The sequence below is a fragment of the Colletotrichum abscissum genome (assembly GCF_030869225.1).
Source record: "Colletotrichum abscissum strain IMI 504890 chromosome Unknown Scaffold_1.1, whole genome shotgun sequence".
NCBI classification, from domain to species: Eukaryota; Fungi; Ascomycota; class Sordariomycetes; order Glomerellales; family Glomerellaceae; genus Colletotrichum; species Colletotrichum abscissum.
Genome location: NW_026849987.1, coordinates 268267 through 293742, shown reverse-complemented (window position 1 = coordinate 293742; position 25476 = coordinate 268267). Strand labels below are relative to the sequence as shown.

General features: G+C 53.6%; 6 protein-coding genes across 6 annotated transcripts; 4 read left to right on the top strand and 2 right to left on the bottom strand.

The window, feature by feature from the left end:
• Positions 1-1648: 1648 nt before the first annotated feature.
• Positions 1649-1900, top strand: CABS01_00081 (uncharacterized protein; the record flags this gene model as incomplete). Its single annotated transcript, XM_060533465.1, has 1 exon — positions 1649-1900. A coding segment is annotated over one exon (252 nt), but the record flags the coding sequence as incomplete, so codon positions are not given.
• Positions 1901-9100: 7200 nt separating this feature from the next.
• CABS01_00080 (uncharacterized protein) lies at positions 9101-11719 on the top strand (the record flags this gene model as incomplete). The annotated part of the gene is made up of 1 exon (XM_060533464.1): positions 9101-11719. The coding sequence occupies one exon, from the start codon at positions 9101-9103 to the stop codon at positions 11717-11719; it is 2619 nt and encodes an 872-aa protein (XP_060405978.1).
• Positions 11720-14234: 2515 nt separating this feature from the next.
• CABS01_00079 (helix-loop-helix DNA-binding domain-containing protein) lies at positions 14235-16622 on the bottom strand (the record flags this gene model as incomplete). Its single annotated transcript, XM_060533463.1, has 2 exons — positions 14235-15950; positions 16563-16622. The coding sequence occupies 2 exons, from the start codon at positions 16620-16622 to the stop codon at positions 14235-14237; spliced, it is 1776 nt and encodes a 591-aa protein (XP_060405977.1).
• A 636-nt stretch (positions 16623-17258) lies between these two features.
• CABS01_00078 (uncharacterized protein) lies at positions 17259-17690 on the top strand (the record flags this gene model as incomplete). Its single annotated transcript, XM_060533462.1, has 1 exon — positions 17259-17690. The coding sequence occupies one exon, from the start codon at positions 17259-17261 to the stop codon at positions 17688-17690; it is 432 nt and encodes a 143-aa protein (XP_060405976.1).
• A 2419-nt stretch (positions 17691-20109) lies between these two features.
• CABS01_00077 (AMP-binding enzyme) lies at positions 20110-22257 on the bottom strand (the record flags this gene model as incomplete). The annotated part of the gene is made up of 8 exons (XM_060533461.1): positions 20110-20414; positions 20468-20864; positions 20922-21025; positions 21097-21209; positions 21274-21294; positions 21345-21361; positions 21428-21483; positions 21555-22257. 8 exons carry the CDS (start codon positions 22255-22257, stop codon positions 20110-20112), a joined length of 1716 nt encoding a protein of 571 aa, XP_060405975.1.
• An 861-nt stretch (positions 22258-23118) lies between these two features.
• On the top strand, positions 23119-25162 carry CABS01_00076 (FACT complex subunit pob-3; the record flags this gene model as incomplete). The annotated part of the gene is made up of 5 exons (XM_060533460.1): positions 23119-23129; positions 23292-23514; positions 23581-24086; positions 24143-24514; positions 24565-25162. 5 exons carry the CDS (start codon positions 23119-23121, stop codon positions 25160-25162), a joined length of 1710 nt encoding a protein of 569 aa, XP_060405974.1.
• Between the last annotated feature and the right edge of the window lie 314 nt (positions 25163-25476).

The window sequence follows — 25476 nt, the reverse complement described above, 5'->3', positions numbered from 1 at the left end:
TCTGATTAGTGAATATTACGCCGTAGTCCTGTGCCATCCCAGCTCTCAGGTTCCAACCTTGGGCCGAAGAAAAAGCAATGGCCTAGGCCTAGAACTCTGTGACCCAGAGATATCGCCGATTACCCCACCTCAGTTACGGCAACGCAAGCCAACCGCCGCCTGTGCCGCCTTGGGCTCGAGTCGAGTGTCAATACCGATGTAATTTGGACTCTGGAGGCATGACTTGGTGATCAAGGCTTGCTCATGGACTTGATGGAACATGCCACATTGATTGAGCGGACAACTCGCGAGTAAATGACCGGCCAGGTACTTTGATAATCTGCATGCAGCATGTACGAATAGAGAGGGCGAGAAAAAGCCCTAAAAGACTGACCGGCCTTGGGTTCGTCGTGCCACGAGTTGCAGACTTGCAGTTGCAGTTGCAGTCGCCAACCCAAGTTCCTTCCAGGTTCCATGTGTCTGTGGATTCTGGCTACCTCCACTTACTGAAGGTGGATTGAGCAGGCACGCAGGACCCCTGGATTCTGACTGGGTCGAGTGGATCGAGTCGTGGGGTTCAGGGCAGCACGCAGTTGCGACTTGTAGTTCGTCTCCATTCCCACATTTTGCCTGCGTGTGTTCTTCTTCCTGTTCCTGCCTTCCTTGTTTTGGGACGGTGAAAGTTCAACAATCACACTGTTGAGAGAACTACGTACTCCCTGAACAGTAAAGTAAGGGTTAAAATCGAGGTCGGAGGTGCTGCTGATGCTGCCGTCTGCGTACTTCCTGCAGCAACCCAGGTCTACCTAAGGTACACAGTACACTAAGGCAGGTGCAGGTGTGGATACTCGAGATACGCTAGGGCCAACTGGGACTCGTGGGAGAGAACGGCGTGGAGCGACGGTTACTCAACGGCGGAAGGAGTCAAGGACTCAAGGTGACTGAAGTTCAAAATGGCAGGCGCAAGATGCCAACCTACTCCCGTCAGACACTTGAGCTCCCGTCGTCAATACACGTACCTTTCTCAGGCACCTTGCCTTGTCTTACCTAAAACCAAGATACATAGGCAGGAATGGGCAAGGATATGCGATGAGTAAGGTAGGTAGGTACCTTTGGACATGCCTTCCTTCCTTGTGCCCTCTCTTTACCTTTGGATTCTGGCTGTGTCTCTACAGTGGGGACCCATTAGTGTCCATACAGCGCACAGTATCCCGCAAGATCAGGGATTTTCAACAGTAAAAACAAGCATTAACCATAACAATAAAATAAAAATAAAAACATAATATAATATATTAAGTAATGATTTATCATATTATAAAGTTATATTAGGTTTTATCTTAAATTCGCTATGTTATTAAACCTTCTCTAAAATATGATAAGATAAATCTTACTTATAGTAGATTATAGGGCGTTAAGAGTGCGAATAATACTGTGTTTATTAGTACATTTTAAAAATATTCGGGTACTAGTTTTTCAACTACTAATTAAGTAATAGAGAAAATTACTAAAATTTTATAAAAATAATCTTTATATTATTTTAATAGTAAAATATTTTTTAGAATTTTCTGAGCTATAATTATCACTTAAATAGTAGAGATATTACTTATATTAGTATAATAAAGTTAGTGGGTTTACGCTGACGCACTGGGAGGTGTATTGAAACTAATGGATCCTTACTGTACCTCACTGGTCTAGGTTCCCGTCCCGCCCCCTCCCCGCCTTGGACGTCTCCTTCCTACGCAACGGGTTTCGCTTTCCCGGACTGCCATGTTTCCCTTGTGTCCGTCTTCCTTCCGGAAACGACCACTTGAACCGACCAGTAAGAGTCATGGCCGCCGGAGCCAAAGCCGGAGCGGGAGGCCATAATCAGATTGCAAGCTGCCGATCCGATAGAGCTTGTGATATGCACCTACCTAATTAATTACTACAAGTTACCTACCCTACCTGCGTCTGAGTAAGGCACGAATGCCCCAATGTCAGGGAAGGTACGAGTAGGCAAGTACCTTACGAATAGAGAAATGGAGCATGAGAGAGGAAATTTGAGTAGGTGCAATAGACACGAGTGTTCATAGTTTCTCTCCCAGTGTGGCAGAGGGTTCATCTCATTACCAAATTCACGACTCCCGTTGTCCACTGCACTTTCTCCGCAAGTTCGTTCGAATACAGCAATCATGACACTAAGTAATCCCTTTTGTCCCGCCTGCATCCCCCGGTCAGTCGCCATTTGCTAAATTCATCACTTCGTCCCGGAAAGACATGCAATTTACCAGACAGCTGCCAGACAGGCTAGCCATGACTTACTATCCGACCGTCTGGAAAGCTTCATTTCGTTTCTTCAATTCGCCCGCCTTATCCGTCCATCACTTCACTCTGTCCGGCAAACCCAATGTCAATCAATTCCCCAATCAGAGCGACTCATTACAACCGCGCGACCAACCCACATAGCAACGTTCTGAATCAGTCTGCAGCAATTTCCATGCGACTCCCCAATCCGACCTTCACCTGGCCGTAATCTTCCCAGGAACCCAGAACACAGGATACGGCATACAGGATACGGCATACGGGATCCCAACAACCTAAGCACCCGCGTCTCTTGTCCCGAACTGAAGGTTCTCACTCGTCGACACATCCCCGGAGCCCTGGATTTCCTTCCCGTCCTCTCGGCCAACCCTGGTGCCTTCTCCAGCCCGCCGATACTACGTGGAATCCGACCGGGATCTTGTTCCTTTCCTCAACCCAAAAGAGAACACACCGCGTACGGTCATCTGCGGACTACTGCACATTGCGTCGCCCAGTTGCGTAAAGCAGCCAAGGTACGTAATAAGGGCCTGGCAAACTTTCTTTCTCACCGGCTCGACACTGAACAGTCGAAAGCCCTGTACTGCAGAACCTGGCAGTATCCGTACGCTGTACTGATGCAGAGAGCATTTCTCGTCTCTCGGGCTCCGCAGAAACTGGCTGCGAAAGTACTCCGTACCTACCACTAGTCCGGTCATCGCCAGTATCAGAAAGCCAGAACCCAATCGAAGCCACCACCATCACTCTGCGTCCCTAGGACCTTGCTTGCCATGCCTATTGGATAACCAGGCCGTACCTAGTCCGGTGCCCCTGCAGATGGCCTCGGCTTCGCTTGGCGGCCTACGGATTCACTATGCACGCAGTACCAGACAAGCCAAGCTCCCATGTGCGCTTGCTTTTGCTCTGCCGCACCGCTGCACCGTGCCGTCCCCATCATCCCTTCGCCTCGAAAATGGGACTGGCCTACGTCCGTACCTACGCAGCTCTGGATACGCTGTACTACTCCATAGTCGCCCTCGGTCCCGTGTTACGTACCCGCCTGCCGTGCTGCGAGACGCGATTTGAAAGCTGATCTGAATTGAGTTGCGGATTACGAAGCAGCATACGTACAGAGATCTACCCTGCGTATCTTGCGGCCATGGCCATGGATACCGTCACACTCACTGCTGGTCTGCCATACGAGCTGGAAAGACTTCTTTGAGCCACTAACACTACGTACACCATCCCCGGCCCCCGCCTGTCTGGTCAAGCCTGCAGCTTTGCTTCTCCATTACCTCTACCTTTGAGCGAATAGGCAGTCGTCCCGCCTCTGTGGGACAGTGGAAACAGAGAAGAAAAACGGCTCTGGCGCCGTTGTCTGTGCGTTGGGTGTATGCAACTCTGGTCCGCCTTTAGCTAACCCTCAACGAGGTGCCCAGCAAGGAAAAATGAGGGAAAGAAAAAGGCGCATTCTCGGATCACTGTCTTGGTAGCCAATGCCTGTCGAGAGTTCTGACGAGCTTTGAAATACCCGGTGCCCGCAATGGAGAGGACACGAGCAACATATGCAAAGGCGGACAGCATGGGGGGAAACAGAGGGTCTCAAAAGCTCGGCTTGTTCGCGACTCAGTCAATCAGTCCCTCTTTGAGTTCCTCACGCCCATGGGATACTCGACAGGCAGATAGACCCGGTCGGCGGACTCGGAAATACCTACTACGTAGGTTGCTGTTCTCACTACTCGAGCTGCGAAACCCCCCCTCTCTCTCTCTCTCAATTGCGCGAGGCTGTGGTCAACAAAGTCACTCATCTTGCGCAAGCCTGCGTGTTAGTGTACTCCATAATCTGAATATGACTCAGCAGTGTACCTGAGTGCTAGCTCATCCATAGGACCAAGACCAATGCTCAACTAGTCAGGTACCCAGGCGAGGATTCAGTACTCCAGGAGAGCATTGAGGCTTGATAACGCATTTCTCATGCTCTTGCACCGTGAATCGGTTTTTTTGCAAATTACGGTAACGCACAGCAGCTTCCCAATTCTTCGCCTTGGTCCCTCTACTCCGAAAACCTTTTGTCAATTCAAGCCAAGCCGAACCCCGCAGTCGTCATCTTTGGGTTCAACGCCTCAAAGATGACATCTTTCACAAAAGGACCTGTACGACCGACCTTACTATCTGGGAGAGATGGGTCTTGCGTGGAGCAAAAAACATGTGTGATAGGGAATAAGATCTGGAAATCAACATGGCAGACATGCACCAGCTCCGGGAACCCCGTGGAGCAAATGTGGCTGGGCAAGTTCAAGCCCCAGCTGCCAGCTGGACGTAGCCCTGAGCTTGCTTGCCCTGGACAAGGCTCGGCGTCGCCTTGCCTTGCCTTGCCTTGCCTTGCCCCAAGGTATCCGCACCCTGGCTGGTTTCTTCCGCCCACTGGCGTTTGGGCAACCTAGCTCGAACAGGGTCTGACGGGGAATTCCAGAACCGACCGACCGACAAATATCGACAGGGCAGAAGAGGCGTGAGAGAGCTTGTCAGTCGAGTTTGCCCTCTTGCGCCTTGCAGCGCCAATCAATCATGGATCTGGGACTAGGGTATCGGCCTTCGGGGGACTGGGAGTATGGCACGCGGGTCAAGAATGAGGTATACCCGTCCTCTCCCCTCGCGTCCACCCACTGACCGCACTGCCATAATGCCAACAACGGTCGTTGTCTCACGCTACGCAGAATGACTGGGCTGTCTCAGAGCCCCCGTTACCACCGCAGACCTAACGGTCAGGCCAACGTCGGTCTTGAAACTTGAGACACTCAGTTGTACGGCATTTACTATGAAGGCCGGGGGGCCAGCTCCGTTGTGAGCTTGACCGCTTCGTTTCTCATGCGCCGGTCGGCGCCCTGCATCTGCCCGATTTCCAACCGATTGACTACCACCTGGATGGCGGATGCCGGATGATGGTACACGGCAGCCCTCGGCAGCTCGCAACCTGCCCCAGGGATGGTCTCTCTTGCGCTGCTGCGCACGAAGAAGCAATACCGTACGGCCGGCAACCTACAAAGCCCACAATTGCGTGGTCCCTTGTTCACCATGTCCACTCCAGCGTCCATGGACCCAGACCTCCTCACTATTCTTGACACTGGGAAAGCCCTCTGGCGGGGACCATAGCCCTCTGGTAGTCGTCGATCATGATCTGTCACAATCTGGATCTAGCGCCGCTCGACGCGCTTTGAAAATCTTCAAACGCCTCATACAGACGAGTGTCCACGGACTAGCCACGTCAATGAGAAATAAGAAACTCAAACTTGGGCTACGGAGACGTCCCGCGGACCTCACCTGCTCCCAGATCTGACATCAACGATTTACTGCTATGTGGAGCGATTGCATGCATCTCACATCATCTCTGCATTGATACGAAATCAGCCTGGCAAGGAGCCATGCAGCAAGAAAAAGATGCTGTGTTACAGCCTACGGGGACGGTAGGTCGATTGACTGGATGAATCATCGGCAATCTGGCCAGAACTAGCAGCACCGTCGATTTCATCGTCTACTCAGTGTTGGCGAAGGACATATCGCCAGTCTATTGAGCTTCCCTAACGTAATGCAACGTTTTCATCCCATGAGCACTTACTGGCCAAAGCTCTCAACCTCATGTTCACCTCGAGTGCCAAAGTTCAGATGAAAGAGATCAACGACTTTGTTTTTGCCGAGGTAGGGATCTGAAGAGTGTCAGAGCTGCGTTCAGAGCATGGGTTGAAACAGCTGCTCGATGTAACTTCTATCCGTCCATCTCAACGCACGACTCAAGAACCTTATTGTGTGCTTGGGAGGCCAAAAATGTCTGGCCAGTTCGGATGAAACTGGTGAAATTTTCGACACGCCAGGGTTCGAATGGGTCATCGCCTACAGAGCATCTTGGGAGATAAACTCGATCAAGAATATTGAGTTCACTGGGCGGCTTCCCATAAGTGAAAAGTGCATGCACGGTCCGTGGAGTTTGCTCGTCGTTTTCGAGCTTCTGAGACTTGTCATAACAGGGGCGTTCTCGGGTGGAAAAGGCGGAATCTCGTTGGTAGAGAGATCGGCCTGTCATCAGCAATCTTACCACAAACATGCGAGCGGTTTGTACAAGCAACGCGTGAGAGACGGTTTGCCAGCTTTTGGCTAGGATTACCCTGTTCCGGCCAACCAGGCTGGTGGTTGTGCACAATCACGCAGAGACCTACACCTTGCGCGCGTACACACACGACAAGGTTCTTGTGGCTGATTCGAATAGTGCATAAGAGTTGGAAGCACAACATACCGAACAGACACTACACAAAATGTGTAAAGTATTGAGTCCCTCTCGGCCATTGAGCGTACCGCCATGGTCGGCACATCGTAGCTTCCGAGTCTTGTCGTGGCGACGGCGCCAACTTGGAGGCAAGATCGGTTCTAAGACCGTCTGCCATCGACCGCTAGCTTCAGGGGCAATCCTTTCAGCTTCGCGCCCAACGCACAGGTCCAAGATCGGTCCTGAAGAAAATAGGCCTCAGAAAAGGAGACGATAAGGGAAAGGAAGAAGCAAGTGTTTGCAGAAACGCGTCACGCTGGAAACGACAAAAAGAGTGACAATTCGAACAGCCCACTGAAAACTATGGAAGTCTTCCAGACTTCCGCGCGGTGGACCTCGAAGGCGAAGCAAGCATCATGGCAAACTGCAAATAGAAACTCTGGTCAGTGGCCGGTCCACGGTCCATACACCGCACTAGTGACTGACTACGCATCTGTTCCCCTCTGTCACCGTGGAAGCCTTTGATGAAGGCGCGCCTAACGAATCTTCGTATCGGAACGCCATGCTCCAACGTTATTGTATGGATATATCGAGGCACACGACATTAGCGGCGAGTATCGACGACACGGCAAACCGACGCCATGTACAGGAGTATACACGGCAAGGCATGCACACGCGACACACAGTGCATGACAGCCATTAGCTAGCATCTCGACGCGCTCGACTTGTAACTGTTTTTCAATCTATACTTGGCGTATACAATGTTCGGATGCATCAAGTTCTCATTTCCCTCCGTCATTTGGCGTTCCGGCTGAATTTAGGCCGCCTTTTTCCTTTTGTAGGAATAATTTCACCCACTACCCACTCGACCATATTCGTCTTTTGCTAATAAGTCTTCTTTCATGTCCCTGCATCTCCACCTGTTGCAGGAAGTCAGGCAGTCCTGGGGCTGCGAGGACATTGCCTATTCGCTTTGCCGGAATCCCGCCGTTCAACAATTTGTTCAGTGCATCAAAGTCTACAGTATGGCGGCCGGAGTCCAACCATGACCGAATAAGGCAAGGTTACGGATATCACATCTACCGTACCAATCCCGACTGACTGGCCAAATATTGCTCCAAGCGTTTCCCGGTCTGCTTGGGTCTTCGACTCTTCAAACGCTCCCTTCAGTATGCACGACTTCAGCCAGCTGGTCGCGATAATTGCTGCTACTATCGTTGCATATCTGCATATACGCTTTGCCTTTCACCCAATGAATTTAGGCACGTAACTGGGAAGCGACGCAGACGGCTGCTAGTACGCAGTGCATCGGTCTGTCTGCAGGTTGCAGGCAAAGTCTCAAGCCTTGAGGGGAGGAATAATCAAGACCATTCTTCCCCGGCCAGCATCTCCCGGGCCGTCTATGGCCCATCCACTCAGGACCGCCGCATACTGCATGCCGTCTTCAAACTCACACGGCCCAGGTTGCTGCTCCTGTTGTTGTCGTTAACGTTGTCGTTGGCAGTGGTAGTGGCAGTAGTATTGCGTGGTACTAATGCTGCTGCTACTGTTAAGACTGCGTTGCTACTTGCTTCTTTGCTTGCTGCTGCTGTCTATCTGTCTCTCCTCTCTGGTCTCTTCGGACCACCAACGATGCAGCTCGCTTCATGGGTGCGTGAGAGAGTTCGTTTGTACCCTGCCTTACACCCACCCACCCACATCGGCCGACAGCCCCCCTCAATCCTCACAGCAAGGCATCCTGGGCGACCACACCACACTCCCAGCAGCACCTCCAGAGCCAGATCCCTCCATCCCCCCTGACCCCCTTGTCGGCATCCTGGAAGAGGGGACATACGGGGGGGGGGGGGAGGAGCTGCTGCGGTGTTGCATTCTGGGACTAGACTCTGCAAGAGACTGTGAGTATTGCACAGGGCAAGGTTGTGACGGGGCGGCGCTGACATCCCTCCCCCGGTCTCTGGCTCTGGAGACTGGTCCCTCTCCTTTGGTCTGGTCCATGTCCACAGTCCGTCCATCTGCGTTGAGCGCTCAAAAAACTCACAGGCTCGACGGATCCCAAGGTTCGGATCCCGACCCCCGGCTCACAACGCATTGAAAACAGCACCATCTTAAATATATTACAGTCCCAAGCGCTTCCCCCACAGTCTGGTTGATCTCTTGTCACCTGTTGCTCTCTTAGGACGAACAAAAGGGCGCTGGACGGTTGATGCTGGTTGCTGTTTTCTGGTTGCGCGCGCTTTTCCCTCCTTCTCGGCTCTGCTCACTCTGTCTATCATTCAAACTTTTCCTACTCGGCGCAACGTAACGCAACGCCTACACACCACAACCCAACCTCTTATTAGTCTTACACAGACCACACTCTCACACACACACACATTCAAGCAACTCGCATTCTCTCATAACATCCCCGATCCCGACCAGATAAAGATCCAGAGCGGCCCAGTTTTAAGAAAAAGTAAACAGGAACACCAGCAACGAAAAAGCCTCGACTTGCTCAACCCTGTTCACAGCACGCTGGAGAAGAAGGGGATCCCTTGAGAGGGGGCACGCCTGGCTTGACGTCGCCCTCTGCATTAAGTCGAAAACAACATGTGGGCTACCGCTCCACTGCCGTACTACTCGGCCTACAAGCCAACCCGGAGGAAAGAGAGGGCAAGCATCAGCAACAAAGGTGGCTCATCGCCGTCCGCTGCCATCAACTCACAACCTCCCCTTCCTCCTCTCTCAACCCAAGACCATCCCGACAACATCGCAGATTTGTTCGAGCCTGCTCTTGATGGACCGCCCTCGCCGGAAAGGATTCGTGCCTTGAGCAAGCAGATGCAGAGGGCCTCGGCCTTGGACAAACACAAGAGCCATACAACCACCTCCTCTGGCTCGACATCCTCGCTGCGCTCACTGAACTCGGACCGGTCGTGGGAACACACCCTGGAAACCATTACTTTATCAAGACGTTCTTCTGGCCGGTCGACTTCGAGCAGCATGCCTTCTCGAGACCGGCCCGAGAGCGTACAGCTCTTTGGCAAAACCATCTTCAACCGCAGGGCCAAGATGAAGCGGGAAAGCAGTGGTAACCACAGTTCCTCTGGAAGTTCCTTATACTCTGGTGAGCTTGCCCTGGATGGCCCGGCCTCGACAACAAACAAGGACCACTTCATCCCATCAATTTTTGGCCGTCGCAGAACTCTAAGACAGGACGACTTAGGTGAAGACCCAGTTTCGGGACGCAAGTTGCAAATATCGGGCCCTTACAACTTTCAACATGTCACCCACACCAAGCGGGATCACTTACCGGACCTTCAGCGGGGTAGCCGCGCCGAACTGGTCTCCGAATTCTCAGCCATCCGCGCTGGCCAACGGCCGACCACCGGCCAACTCAAGGGAATTGACGTTGAAGATTTGCACTTTTCCAACTTTTCATCCGAAGCCTTGCACACGCAGCAGGACAACGCGTGGGCGTCCGAAACTCAGCCAGAGATGTTTGCGAATCGCCCGCCTGCCATTGCCAGGCATACAGGCCCGACCTCTGCACCTCGACGGTTGGTCAAGCACACACGATCCCAGGAACAACTTCGGTCGAGCCCGCCGCGCCCAGCACCTCCGCGGCCACCCCGATCACCCATCAACGAGGAGATTGTCTCGCCAACTCTTCCAGGCTCGCCTGTACCTGTCCCTCCCCCTAGATCGTCAAGCCGCATCATGAAGCATTACACCGTTTCAGAAGACTCGCTCGCCACCATTGATATGTTTCCAGAACGCCCTCAGACCAGCAGCGGCTTTCACCTGCCAGGCACCCTCGATGTACCGATCGAATTCACTGAACCTACAATTTCCGAAGAAGCAGAGCCTTTCGCAGACCCGAGATTCTCTCATGCAATCACCACTCCCGACGATGCTGCGTGGCCACTCACAGCAAGCTCCACTGTCTCTTATGAGATGGCATTGCCTGATGTGCCTGAAGAGGAGGAGCAGTTCGTTTTGTCCCGGCAGTCTGGCCCGAGCTTGACCAGCACTCGTTCATCGCTTCGGGGAAGCCAGTCTGTGCCTGCTCTGCGCCAGAGCGTGCCTCAGACGCCGGAGGACGAGTTTAGGCGGCCATCAAGCGGCGCATCGGACACCCTTGGCAGCTTCGACATGCTTGCCGCGCAGAATGCTCTGAAGGAAGCTTTGGAAGTTGATGGACCGGCTGCTATCTCTCACCGAGCCAGCTGGGAGGATGATATTGACTACTGCTACGAGCACGAAGCTGAGGCTGACTGCGACTACGCGTGGGACCGGCCGTCTTTGGATATTGTGAGGGAGGACTCTGTAGAGACTTCTTTTGACAACGATGGTATCTTCGTCGCACCCCTCTCGGCTGGTCTGAAGCCGGCATCGACGTTGGGACACTCTGACATGCCAGCTCTCAGCCCCGCCAGTCAGACTTCCGTCAACGGACACGAAGCAATCACTCCTACCATTACCGCGCTGCCCGTTAGGTCAAACTTCTCTCATCCCAGAAAGGAGACGAACTACCGGGGCACCTCCCATCTCCACGTGAGGACAGCATCGCGAGCATCGAGTTTCAAGGAGTCTCACGGCTTCAACCTCTCGCCATCTCTTCTCATTCCAACGGATTTCCGCCAGCAGATGTTGGCAGACTCGGACGCTGACGCGTACCCCATGGATGTGGGGAGACACGACACCAGCCACTTCGCCTTTGACGAGGAGCCCGTCCTGACGATTGAAATGCCTGGACTGTTCGCCAGAGACCGTGCCAGCACTTCAACAACCGGCAGCAACTCGTCCAGCCAAACCAGCCTGACCGAGGCTCGCCATACATCGACCAACTCGACATGGACGGCGCTCACCAGGTACACGGGAAGCACGACCTTTGAGGGTTGGAACCCAAAGTTTGAGGGTAGTGACCACTCGCGTTCCTTCAGTGCCGATGACTTTGCGGACCTCGGGTCGCCCAGAGGACGAAAGTCCACCATGACTCCGTTGCCTGAATCCGAGGAGTTTCTGACCATGTCGCGTTCCACGGGTGACATCCGCGCCGCTTCCGGATGCATCGATGCCAGCTTGTCCCAGGACTCTCTCCCGCTTGCCAAGATGAAGGAGCCGGTGAAGCAGCACCGACGCCAACGTGCGCAGACACTGAGTGCCCCGCCCCCGCCTGGGCAGTACGCCCTTTTCCCGCCTCTCTATGCCGGCAGCCGCATCTGAACGCCTGCTCGCCACTGAGTACACCTTCCGACCCATGACAACACATTACGACCTCACAACATATCTCATATATCTTTGTTCCATAGACGCACACACCTGGGCGCGCGCACGCTCGCGCGTTCCCTCTCCCTCAACGGCGGAGCGACGCACCACACTAACAAACCCTCTACACCTTATTGTTTGTTTCTCGACATATCACGGCGTTTCAAGACGGTCGTGATTCGTATAGACTTTCTTGGCATATCTCGGAGGAGTTATCACCTGGGCTCTCATCATTTCGTTCACACCATAGACCAAAAATCCGGTTTGGTCATTCTTCGATTCCGACCACCAACCATCACTCGCTACACACACACACGCACACACTCACTCACTCACTCACTCACAAGACGCCCGCCAGCGCAACGCGCACAACGATCTACAGTTTCCTTACATCTATCTGCAGTCCGATCCGAAGGACTCACTCTTACTATACTACCACCACCAGCAATACCGCTACTACTGATACTGTTATTTTGTTGTACAAAAAAAAAGAAGGGCGCGAGCACAAAAGCCCACCGGAAGGGATTTGAACCTCCGCCAGGGTTATGATTTGATGGATTATGACAAACCCCTCGTTTTTTCAGCATGGAAAAAAAGGGTGAAAGGGGGAACAGAAAAGCGAAAAACACTTGTAAAAAATTTGGGAAGAGAGGACACGCGGAAGGAAGCAACCCGATGGAGGGATCGTGTTACGCATCTGTGCGATCACGAGAAGGATTACCTGCGGCCCTGGAGGGGTACGCAGCGAGAGAGAGAGAGATGATGTTTCCCAGCTTTGGAAGTTTAACAAAAGGAGGTTTACCTTATTTCATCGCGGTTCGGATGCAAGCCTTTGATCGCTCCGAACAAGAATTTTCAATCAAAAAAGAGAGACTCCTATTACCTGTCCCATTTACTCCTGCTATTGATCTCTGTCCTCCCCAATGACTTGCTGTGAAAAGATTTCGCCCTATGATCAAACTTACGCTGTGAAGAGGCATGAACTTGGCGAAAAGGCGGGGTTGAGAAAGTGGCAGCGACACACCACAAACCAGTCCACGCGATCAAAACATGCCGAGGTGTTGTTGCCTTACTTACACACAGTAAGGGTAGAGCGACGCAACGAACCCTCGTGACGCATCGCATGAAAATTTGACAATTTCTAGGGAGATGCATGCGCTCTCTTGCAACCATCAGGTTCTGGCTGGGTACGGCGGAGCTGTTGATTGGCGTGGCTGGCGTGCTGCGTAGTTTGGTGATGTGCATTATGCATTCGGTAGTGAACACACACACACACACACACACACACACACACACACACCTTACCTTAGTAGCTTCGATGCGGAGGAGTGAGAGAAGCCGGGCTAGGTTGGTCTAGACTCGTGTCCCGCATTGTGTGTACTCTGCATGACGAACACGTCGACATGTCAAAACTTCGGATGGCAACGACAGACATCCATACTTGAAAGCGCAACGAGAGAGAAATGCGGTTTCCGCTGCAGTCATCAGTCAAGCATGGATGTAAGAGCATAGCCATGATACTTCTCTTTCTATATACTTTCGTCTGTCCAAATGGAGTTTACCTCACCCTAATGAGCAGTCCTCCCAAGACTTTTTTTGCAGTTGTAAAATTGGTCCTCAAACCAGCATCACCGTCAATTACAAGCTCCGTCCAACCCTCATCCTGACGGAAAACATATCCTCACCCTACACACCACACCGTACTTCCTCCTCCATCCTCCCGAGGCACCTTGTTCATCCCTCTGCCCATCGCACATGTACACGCATACAGACATGCACACCACCTGCCCTCCCGCCCTTCTCTTCCCACCCATCTCTGTAACCCCTCTTCCTCGCGATTTCCTCCCGTGTCCCGGCTGTACTTGCCTCTCATCCACTACTTCGGTTCACAATCTATTCTAACCTCCCCTCCTAAACCCCCGGCAGGCGGGCTGCCGATATCCCGGAAGTCATCATCTGCATCCAATCAAGCTTGACTCTTCCCGCCTTTGTGAAACTGATTTCATCCGCCATCATAATTTGTCCGCGGAGAAAATAAGAAAGAAACAGAAAAACCTGACACCAAAAGCAAAACTCGGCGGGGCCATAGGGTAGAAGAATAGAAGACGAAGAAAAGAAAAGACCCTGGACCCGTGGAGCGGGATGGCACCCTTCTACGGACCGGCGTCGATATCTGAGACGGGGGCAACAACACCGCCGCGACCAATGGATGGTATGACGTTTCCCCTCCGCGCGCGGCATGTTCTCGGACGGTCGGCGACACTCCGAAAGAACCCTTTCCCCCCCCACCACCCCCGGCACCCTTGCCTCCGAGATTTTGAGCTCACGCGCTCCCCCCTTTCCAGAAGTGCACTGCATTGGCTTCACACCCACCACCACCATCACGACTACCACCACCACCATCATAGAATAGGCTCACGGCAGGCAGACAAGTAGGCGGGGGGATTTGTACAGGTGTCAAGGGTAACCCGCTTCAAGCATTCCTCCACGACGAAGACGACTCGCCTCTCTCGTCCGGAACCCCTTCGACGTCGAGGAACTCGTCCAAGCGGCCGCCCCCGCCGCCATTCACGGCCGCCTCCCGCTCGAGCGTCTCTAGATTGCGCAGCAGTTCTCCCCTTTCGCGGTGGAGCGTCTCCCGCTCCCGCTCCAGATTCTGGATGTGGCGGCGGGCCATGTCCAGCACCTCGGCCTTGCTGACCCGCCTTTCCTCATTCGCTGCCGCCGCCGCCGCTTGCGGGTCCGATTCGTCGCCGTCTCCGGCGCCGGCCGGGCCGCGGACCTGCTCCGGTAGGGCATTGAGGAGACCCTCGAATTGAGCATTGAGTCGGTTACGATACTGCTTTTCGACCAGATTATGAGATGCGCGTGTTCGTCGTTCTTCGAGGGACTCGGTCGGCTTTTGCAGTGCGTTTTTGGATGTGCGGGAGGCACTGCGCAGTCGGGGTGCCGGTGCCGTCTTGGTGCTCGATCCGGCAGATGAGGCGACCGATACCGACTTGACCGATCGGCCGCTGACGCTGGTCCGGCCCGCGGGGCTGGTGGGTTCGTCATTGTCGTAGTTGCCACCGGCTTCGGGATCGGCTACGGCACGGCGCTTGCCCTTTCGCTGCGGCTTCCGAGTCCCGGGCGATGACGACGACGACGTCTTCATTGCTCCAGCTCCGCCCCTTCTATCTTGAGGCTCGTTATCATCGTCATCCCACGAAGGGTCCTTGACGTCGCTATCGGTCTCCATGCTGCTTTTGCTGTGCTTGCGGACGTCGTGGTTCAATTCGGCCGCAGCGACGGCTGCAATGTTTGGTGTCAGTGTGACGGAGCTGCTGTCTTGAAGCCGCGGCCGCCATGGCGAAGCATGGAAATCAAAAGTGGTCGTGGGTGGTTGCGGGTGAGCTGTTACAGCTACCGTGGTGGAAAGTGGCGTGATGTCGGCATAGACTCCGCCGCCCAGGAACGACTGCTCACTCGTTGGCAGTAGTGGTGGTGCTGCGAATCCGAAATCGTATAAGTGACCACCGCCAACACCAACATTCTGGTTTCTGCCATCAGTACTCAGGCCGGCCGCTGCGGAGAGAGTGACAGGTGGGTTGACACCTGCTGCTGTTGCGGAGGAGGACGTTGCATCGACATGCTGTTGCGGGTTGTCGTGGTACACCGGGACTCCATATCCGGGCGGAAGCCATGCGGCGGCGTGGGCGGGTGCACGTTGATGGCCCTGCAAATGGAGATGCGACGACGTCCCCTGTTGATCAGCAGCAATATTAGGCGCAGGCGCTGCCGCTGGACCGAATTGGTGCTGAAGACCCTGGTTGCCCTCTGCATGTGTCAACCCCAGAGTACCCAACTCGAGACCCAGACCCAGGGCTGAAGGATGGAGCTGAGGGTGGTTTTGCTGGTGCTGCTGATTCAGGTGCTGGAGTCCTCCGAGATTGTGAATTTGCGGGAATTGCGCCGTCGATACGGATACGGGTATGGGCAATCCAGGAATACCTGCAATGGCCTGGACCTGATTTAGTGGTGTCGCTGTGGTCGATTCATTGATGGCGTTGGGCCGATTGTGGCCTGGACTCAGCTGGGTGGTCTGATTACCGGGCCGAGTGGCGTGGTGTTGGCGGTCGCCGACGTCGAAAGCCCCTCCGAAAACTTCGGGAGAGAAGTGCGGGGACAACGGCGTCGAAGCTATCATCTGCTGATAGAAATAATCGTCAGACTTTTTCCTTCTGTCTTCAACCTTTTTTTTTTCTTTGGCGAAAGGACCTGTGATCCTCGATCACACGGCCTGCTCTACTCTTCTGCGCCTCATCGCCGTCTGTCTCATCAGTTTGCTGAACGCTTGTTCAGAGAACATCACCTTGCCATCGCCCCATCCCGGGGTGGCACACAGACTTTCAGCTCCTTGATACTCCGCCGCCTCCCGCCCATATCCCATACCAAGCACCGGAGGCGAACACCGACAGACAAAATAATGTAGAGAGTCTTGCATGGTCCTTGAATCGTGACTCGACCTCTCATTGCGGAGGCCCATGGGGGAGGGGAGGGATCTGGCCCAGCTCGGTGCTACCCGCGTGGCATCATGTCCTCACTCGCGCCTTTGATCGCTTGGTCTAGCGCTTGTCTTGTCACATTCGTATACCACTCAAGTCGGCAGATGAAGAAGGGGCCAACGAGGCATGGCGCGGAATGAGCTGGTCGTTTGATTCAAGGCCTGACCGCAAGAAATGGGAGCCCCTGAAGGCCGCGCTCCGGGGAGGAAGGCACCGAACGGAGAAAAGTGGAATGCAACGCCGGGTGAGATACTTACTTCCGGGTCATCCACGAGATACTCGTAGAAGGGAGTGTTGTCGTTTGGCGTGTGCGCCATCGTATCGTCTTGCCGGGGGTGGCGAGGGGTCTTGTTTCGATTGGAGAACCCCCTTTCTGAATCCCACCGTCCGGCCCCAAAGCAACGCAAAGCCGTTGGTGATTTATACAGGTTTTGTTTGCTTTTTCGAACCTTCGACCTTGTTCCCGTATCTGCTTTCCAATCCCGGGACCGAGGAAAGGCCTCCTATCCGCGAATGGCCAAGATCGGGCGAGGAAGAGCAAACCAGCCACGATTGGGAGGCTCCGTACTAAGCGTGCGGCCAGACAATCCCAGTGGACGTAGGCTGCCGTTAGAAAGAACCAGACGAGCGTCTGGCCAGTAGTTCCGGAGCGGACGCCACGGCCTTCTCAGGGATTGCCCAAGAACAGTGGGCAATCGGGAGACAACTTGTGGCGCGGGATTCTCCCGTATACCGTCCCCGTGGAGTGACTTTGGTCTCTAGGCGGACCACACCTTCCCAGGACTAGGGTTCCGACAGAGTCAGCCGACCACGACAGCTGCTCAAGTGAATCGACTCTGTCGTAGTTTTCAAAGTTAGACTCGGGTGTCGTACGTACGGCGGCGGGAAGCGCGTTGTAATGCGGCCGGCGCCCAAGACGCCGGTAATCGGGGGGATCGGGGTGGCCTGGATTTATGCCAGAGTCACTCCACTCCAGGGCTGTCGCCAAAAAATCTTTGCTGCTGCGGCGCAGGGTATGCAGGACACACCGAACGAGTTCCGGACGACGTTTCCTCTTTGCTCTGCTTCGCCTAGTCGTGTTGGTAGCAGTCCAATTTATAAATGACCTGTCGTCGATGTCGTTTGTTGTTCCTCTTGAGATCTCGATCTATCTATCAGGACAGGGCAGTCAGTCTCTTCTCATCTTCTTACTTGTACGGCAAGCTAGCCGTGGCTTGTCCGGGGTGCTGAGTATCCTCTCTCATCCCCCATCTTCTTCTCTCATCGGGCCACTCTTCATACTGAGCCCATACCCATCTTCAGTCGAGTCAAGTTGTAAGCCCTCTCTCATCTCTCATTCTGTTCTCCTCCTTTTCTCTTTCTTCTTTCCTTGTCTTATCTCATAGTCGGCTGCTTATGCGACTCGACTTACCGGCTGGAGCAAGTCTAGTAACTCGCTGCGTAAATGGGCTTTCCGCGTCCTCAAAGCTCTGTCAGCTATCACATTCGCAGTATCATCACTGACATTGTCAATGGATGGTGCCTTTGAGACTTGATTTTCTCGAGGAGGGGTTCAGGTGGGCTTTATGAGGACCCGACGCGACAGATTAATATTCGATAGGGCAATTTCCATGTGAGCTCGGCTTCGGATAACGCAGTCCCCAGACCGCTCGAAAGGATCCGCGATTGCTGGCCGACCTGGACGGCATGGGGCGCCCGGAAGGCCCCCAAAGGCGTGTGCAGCGCCTACATGGATTCCGTCACCCAATCCTGAGCAGGGACTTGCCCGCGCGCCCAATCTTCCTTGGCCGGAGAAGCAGCTATACCCACAGCGGCCTGCATGATGCAGCTGTTCAAGTCGTGTCTGCGTATTATGCATTCTCATCCGGGAAAGTAATTCTGCTTGACTTGGCCTTGGGTTTCACCACGCTCGGAAAGCTGCTGTCCCCCTCTCTCGAGGAGCATACTGACAGACATCGAGACTAAGACAGAGATGAGATCTGTTGATTCTCTGTTGGTGGTGGGAGAAGATCGTTGCTTAATGAAACTAGTGGAGGTCTGACTCAAGTGGTCCTGAATCTCGGATGCTCCTATCAGGGGCGGTTAGGTTGGCAACACGTGCGAGGGTTGTGAGTGGACTGACAAGTGTCAGAAGAATCTTCTTTCTACTTTCCTCTTTGGTTGAGCCGTTGTATGACGCCTTTGTTCACTTGAGAGAGAGAGATGACCTCAAAGCCAGCTACATTGGTGCTTAGGTGGCTGGGTGGAACAATCTTGAAGCTGAGGGGCCCGCTCCTCAGCCATCTTCTCGCCTTCTACCGTAGCCCTAAGGGAAGGCCAGAGGATAAGGGGGGTAATCTTGATCTGCGTCTGTCGGTGAGGATGCAGCCAAGAGCCTGATGATCTCGGGTCCCGAAGAAAAGAAGCCTTTCCTCCAGGGTGAACAGCCGCAGCGTCATCAGGTAATGACCATTGGGAGCAAACTCCATGTATCAGACGTCGAGAACCCTAGGATGTTCTTTACTGTTTATGGGTATTGTCCCGTTAATTCTCCCTCTCAAGTTGGGAGGGTTGGGGGCCAGTGCCTTGCTTCCAGCTCGAGGACCCGAAATCATCGGGGCTGAGACCGTTACCCTATGGTCGATGAGGGACTTTGATGTGATCCGTAGTCCGTACCGGTCAGAATCTGACTCGTCTCCGTATGGATTAACTCAAGTTGGCCGAGTGGCTCCATCGAGCTCTCCGTTTGCTGTTCAGGGGATACCCTCGTGGTGTATTCCCGCCGCCTCGCTTCACGGAATCTCGGATGTCTTTTGCTCGACGGCGACAGAAGCATCTTGTCGTTTCTTCTTGTATTCTGGTCTTAGGGTTAGTTGACTGGTCACTCTCGCTCTCGAACATGGCGAAATCGACCGTTGTCTGGTGCTTTAACGTTTGCTTTCACTCCGCGGGAGCAGGCCATGTGACCTGTTCTCCTGATCTCCGTACATATGGTGCGTGGTTCGTGACAGTGTGACCACCTTAAGCGAGGGTTCGACTTGCTTCTCGGGTACCTTAGGTACTCTGTACCATTCGGATTGCACCTATCTCCGTCAGTCTTGGGTTGTCTTCTGTGGAAGGCGTTGTGGGCTGCCCCTTGCCCTAAGCCAACGTAAGGTAGGCAGCAGCAAGTTCAGACAGGCGACCTTCTATGACGAAAGATGTGCCTACCGCATCTTACCTGAAGGTACATGGGCACATCATCTTACGGTTGGGTACGATGGTGTTGAAGGTTCCGTTCCGCTCCTTCCCCGTCCTGTCAAAACAGTAACCCCTGTCTCCCCTTCCCTACCTCAGGCAGTTGTCCATCCGGTGTCTTTCATTCTTGTTCTATTACTGGCCTTTTCCCGCAGGAAACAAGGTTCAGGGATAAGAAAGAGGAACATTCACCTGCCTTAGGTCTGTACGTCTCCATGCACGATGTTCATCACAGTATCACAAACTACCACTGGGTGTTTGGAAACGGAGGCTGCGGGAAGGTGCCTTGACCGTTGGGACCGTTAGTACCGTTGACCGTTGCATGTGGCTTTTTTTTTTCGTCAGGGCTGTCATCCGCATTTGGACAGGTCGCAGATTGAGGTAGCCTTCCATCAGACGAACCACCTCACACAAAGGCATATGGCATAATCACGTGTAAGACGGTGAGTGGCACTTGATCTTGCTTCTGTCTGATTCGGAAGAGCTCACATTCTCCTTATCCTTCCTTCCCGCCTCCTTTCCTTCTACCTTCTCTAATTGTTGCGGTCATCATGCAATAACAACACTCATCTGCTATGTCCTGTCTACTTACTCCCTCTTTCCCTTGGCCCATTCCCTCAAGACATTCTTCTTCAACTTGCCAGTGCTAGTCTTGGGCAGTTCATCAACAACCTCAACCTCCCGAGGCACCATGAACTTGGAGATGTTGCTCTGGTGCTTCGCCCACGAAATCAGGTCTTCCCCCTTCAAGCTCTTGCCTTCTTTGACAGTCACGTAGGCTTTAGGACGCTCGCCCCAATGAGAATCAGGCACAGCAACCACGGCCGCTTCGAGTAGATCGGGATGTTGTACGAGCATGCCCTCAAGGGCCACCGATGAGATGTTCTCGCCACCTAGTCCTTCATTAGTCCGACGAGAGACAACAACTCGACGAGTTGACGCGTACCTGAAATGATAATATCCTTTGCTCTATCAAGAATCTGAGCCGATCCATCGGGATGCCAGACTGCGAGATCTCCAGAGTGCAGCGCACCGCCATCGAACAACTTCTTGGTGGCTTCGGCATCCTTGAAATACTCCTTGGCGCAGATATTACCGAAGAATACAATCTCGCCGATTTCTTTCCCATCCTTGGCGACATCAATAAGAACACCCTCCGGCTGATCTGTCTTAATGATTCGAATGGGAAGACTGGTCAAGAAGCCATGACCCTGGCGAGCCATTTTGGCGTACTTCTCGTTTGTTGGGAGTGTCTCCCATGATGGCATATGGTATCCTTTGGTGATGGGACCGTAGGTCTCCGTCATGCCATAGACATGGACGGGGAAGAGATTCAGGTTTGTCTAACCACGTCAACACTATTTCGACGAGTCCCGGCAGCCGGATCAAGCGTTACATACCATCTGCTCGAACAAGTGCGCACTGGGTGGACTGGCAGCTACAGTCACCCGCACTTCTTGGGGCAACTTCTCGGCCTCGTTCGCTGAGCATAACAGGGTGTTGACTGTTGGTGCTGCCTGCAATTGAACTCCTGTGTCAACTGTCTGCTCTTCACACTCCGTGGATAGGAATCACTTGCGTTGAAGTGTGTGATGCCCTCTTCCTTAAGCAACTTCCAGATGAGAGGGTAGTCAATCTTTCGCAAGCACACGTGCGTTCCACGCACAGCCGTTACCGCCCAAGGGAATCTGTACTATGTCAGTAGGTTCAAACAAGACTAGAGGGCCCCAGACTGGAGGGTAGGCTTCTTACGTCCAACCAACGGCGTGGAACCTAGACATAGTCAGCAAATGCCTTTCGACAATCTATCCTGATGCACTTACATGGGTAAAGTCCATAGCTAGATGGTAGAAATCCATGGTCAGCTGGGTGCAGCAAGCATGAGCTGGGTTTGATCATGACTTACATATTTGCAACGGCCAGTGTGATAATTCAGTCCTGATTCGATGACGTTTCCAACAGCTACACGGAAATACAATCAGCACAACTTGATACCTGTGCAAGAGTCTCAGACCAGTTCATGCATCACTTACCAGCCAAATAGGCCCCGCGATGTGTGTAGACTACGCCCTTGGGCCGACTCGTGGTTCCTGAAGTGAAAGGAATGGCAAGCATATCATCCTCATTACCACATTGTGAGTGAAGGCCGGCCCAACCCTGACCGTGTTGCTGATCATACTGCAGGCCCTCCAAGACGGCATCATCAAAGGGGCCACTCAAGGCGCCCTCCGTGTAGTCGGTATCAGTGTCAATAATCAAGGGGACCTGGGGGTGTTTCTCCTTGAACTCGTCAAGCAGGTGGACGAACTCCTGGTCGACGATGATTGAATCGACCTCGGCAAAGTCGAAGATGTAGGTGATGTCATCCGGCTTCAATCTGTAGTTGACACCCACATTAACCCCGCCAGCGGCGGCAATACCAAAGATGGACTCGAGAAAGGCGGGTGTATTGGGCGCAAAAATCCCGACCCTCTTGAAGCCGTGCTTCTTCAGGTAATAAGCAAGGCCGCGCGCTCTGTCTGCGAACTCGATGTAAGACCGTCGCAGAGTTCGGCCGTTGGCTGTCACATGGAAGATGGCTTCCGCATCGGGCTCTATCGCGGCGGCACGCTCTAGAAAGAAGGTTGGCGAAAGCTGGTGTATGTGGTGGTTCGGACGGGGCTCATCGACCTTGGCTGTGGAGGATGAGAGGAGGTGTCCGAGGATGTTCTTAAGACGAGATGGAGGGCTAGACATGGCTACTGCTGACTGGAAGAGCCTCTTCTACAGAACCGAGAGGTAAGATGTAATAAGGAGGATGAGATTGTCAATTTCTGCGTGTTGAATATGAAATCGTTGGCTGATTTGAAAGCTGGCGATCACAAACACATGGAGGCAAATGTGGAAGAAATGGTGACTGAGAGGAAGGACTTGTATGCTGCGATGGAAAGCCAGCCATTCTTGCTACCAGCCACAATCCCTCTTCCACTTACCCGATCCCCGAGCCAGGCTTAGCTGTCCTTGCTGGCATACCCCAATTGTCCAGCTTTTTTTGAGACACTTTGACGGACCGAACCCGACAGCTCCAGCTCCCAGCTCCTGCTTAAGCCCGGCTGTCCTCGGTAGGAAATTACCCCACACTTGGCAAGTGTGCTTCCAGGGCTGCTCCCCACCAGGTTCAAGCTCCCGTCCCAGGCAATGGAAGTCGGGGTAATTGCGCTAGACCGGATTGGACCTCTCTGGTATTAGGTAAGCAGGACCTACAGAGAAGCGCATAAGCCCGCGCCAGGGGGTGAAAGAACGAGCCAGCGGCGAGCAAAGGGCCCACTGCACTTAATGAAAGTCGCGTCGTCGCTGTGCCACCGTGCTGTAGCCTTGCGCGACCAGGGAAAGTGCAGCGCGAAGTGCCAACGCCCGAAATTTTATCACCGACATCAGCGGGACCTCCTTGAAGCACCGCCATCTCTATCCTTCCCACCTATCCATCTCGAACATCGGCGATTCGAGTCATACGTCACTTCCTCACATATTTCGCCTCGAGTATAGCTTTCTCTGCGACGGTATCACGACGACACCAGCCGATACTTTTCTTGACCTTCCGACCTCTCGCCAGCAATCATGGCAGCTATGTGAGTGCCCATCAACAGCTCCTTCTTTCGCACAGATCCCATGTCCGTCGAGTTGCCGAGAAACAATGGATTTGGTGCGATACAAATATTCCACAATCAGGCGCAATTGGAGCTTCTCCCACTTTTCTATCGTTCGATAGCTAACGAGATGCCCCTTCCTAGAGAGAGCTTCGACGGCATCTACTTGGACCTGTCCAAGGAGAGCGGCAAGTGCAGATTTGCCGAGAGCGGTCTCGGTTGGAAGCCCTCCGGCGGTGGCGATACCTTCACTCTCGATCACAGCACAATTGCCTCGGCGCAGTGGAGCCGAGCTGCCAAGGGCTACGAAATCAAGATCCTCAACCGAGACTCGCGCATCATCCAGCTCGATGGTTTTCAACAAGAGGTAAAGATGCGCGTCAGTCGTTAGATTCAGGATGAATGGAATGCTGACTTGGTAACTGGCGTGAAGGACTATGAGCGTCTTGCCAAGCTCTTCAAGAACTGGTACAGCACCGCGCTCGAGAATAGGGAGCACGCCCTGAGGGGATGGAACTGGGGCAAGGCCGACTTTGGAAAGGCTGAGCTGTCTTTCAACGTCCAGAGCCGCCCTGCGTTCGAAATCCCCTACTCCGAAATCTCAAACACCAACCTGGCGGGTCGTAACGAGGTCGCGGTCGAATTCTCAGCTCCCACGGACAAGAACGATACTGGCACTAATGGCCACTTGGGCGGTGCGCGCGGAAAGGGCAAGAAGGCTGGTGCCGGCAAGGATCAGCTCGTTGAGATGCGGTTTTACATTCCCGGAACCGTCAAGAAGGAAGTGGAGGGCGACGAGGCTGGTAGCGACGCCGGCGGCGAAGAGGAGAAGAACGCCGTCACCCTGTTCTACGATACCCTGATGGAGAAGGCCGAGATTGGCGAGACCGCAGGCGATACTATCGCTACGTTCCTGGACATCCTCCATCTCACACCCAGGTATGTGCGAATCGCCATAGCTGTCTATAACCCAAAAGTTTCTGACACCCCGACAGAGGTCGTTTCGATATCGACATGTACGATGCGTCTTTCCGTCTCCGTGGTAAGACGTACGACTACAAGATCCAGTACGACGCCATCAAGAAGTTTATGGTGCTTCCCAAGCCAGACGAGACTCACGTGCTTCTTTGCGTTGGCCTGGACCCGCCCCTGCGCCAGGGTCAGACAAGATACCCGTTCATCGTCATGCAGTTCAAGAAGGACGAGGAGGTGACGATTGATCTTAACCTCACCGAGGAGCAAATAGACGAGCGGTACAAGGACAGACTTCAGCCTCACTACGAGCAACCCCTTCACCAAGTCATCACCTACATCTTCCGAGGACTTGCCAACAAGAAGATCACGACGCCTGCCAAGGACTTCCAGACGTATGTGTCTCACCATCTGTGCGAGAGAATCTGTGCTAACATCCACGCAGCCACCGCAATCAGTTCGGTATCAAGTGCTCGATCAAGGCCAGTGAAGGCTTCCTGTACTGCCTGGAGAAGGCGTTCATGTTTGTGCCTAAACCTGCGACGTACATTGCATACGAGCAAACAGCGTCCATCACATTCTCTCGTGTTGGAGGTGCCGTTTCTGCGCTGTCAACCTTTGATATCACCGTGCAGATGAAGAACGGCGCTGGCTCATCACAGTTCAGCAACATCAACCGCGAGGATCTCAAGGGGCTCGAGGAGTTCTTCAGACTCAAGGGATTGCGCGTTAAGAACGAAATCGATGAAGAGACCAACCTCATTGCTGCAGCCATGCGCGACCAAGCTATGGACGATTCGGAAGAGGAGGTTGTTGGTGCCGCCAAGGCCGACCGTGGCTCAGCTGACGAGGACGAAGAGAGTGTCGATGAGGACTTCAACGCCGAGAGTGAGAGTGACGTTGCCGAAGAGTTTGACAGCGACCACGAGAGCTCTGGCTCAGGCAGCCAAGAGAGCGACGTGGATAACGACGACGGCGACGATGGCGAGGATGACGAAGAAGAGGAAGAGGAGAGGCCCAAGAAGAAGAAGAAGACGGGTTGATTGCGCCCTTTCGACTTTTGGGTGTGTTTATCGGCTGGGTGGAGAGGCTGCTGGGCGTTTTTATTTGGGTGTCGGATGAAATGTAACACTATGATTATCTACTTTGACGCTGGCCGACTGGGCGTCGCGGCGAAGCAGAAGAGGTTAATACTTTTCTTGGAAGAGACCCTGCGAGTCTTTTTGCAACACGACAATTCACTGAGTGCGTTTTTGTTTAGTATCAAGTGACTGTTCACTCACGGCAGTATGCAAGTGGGGTCCATGTAAGCTTGCCTAGTACCTTCACCTTGTACGCCAGTGAGTCAACCCAGCAC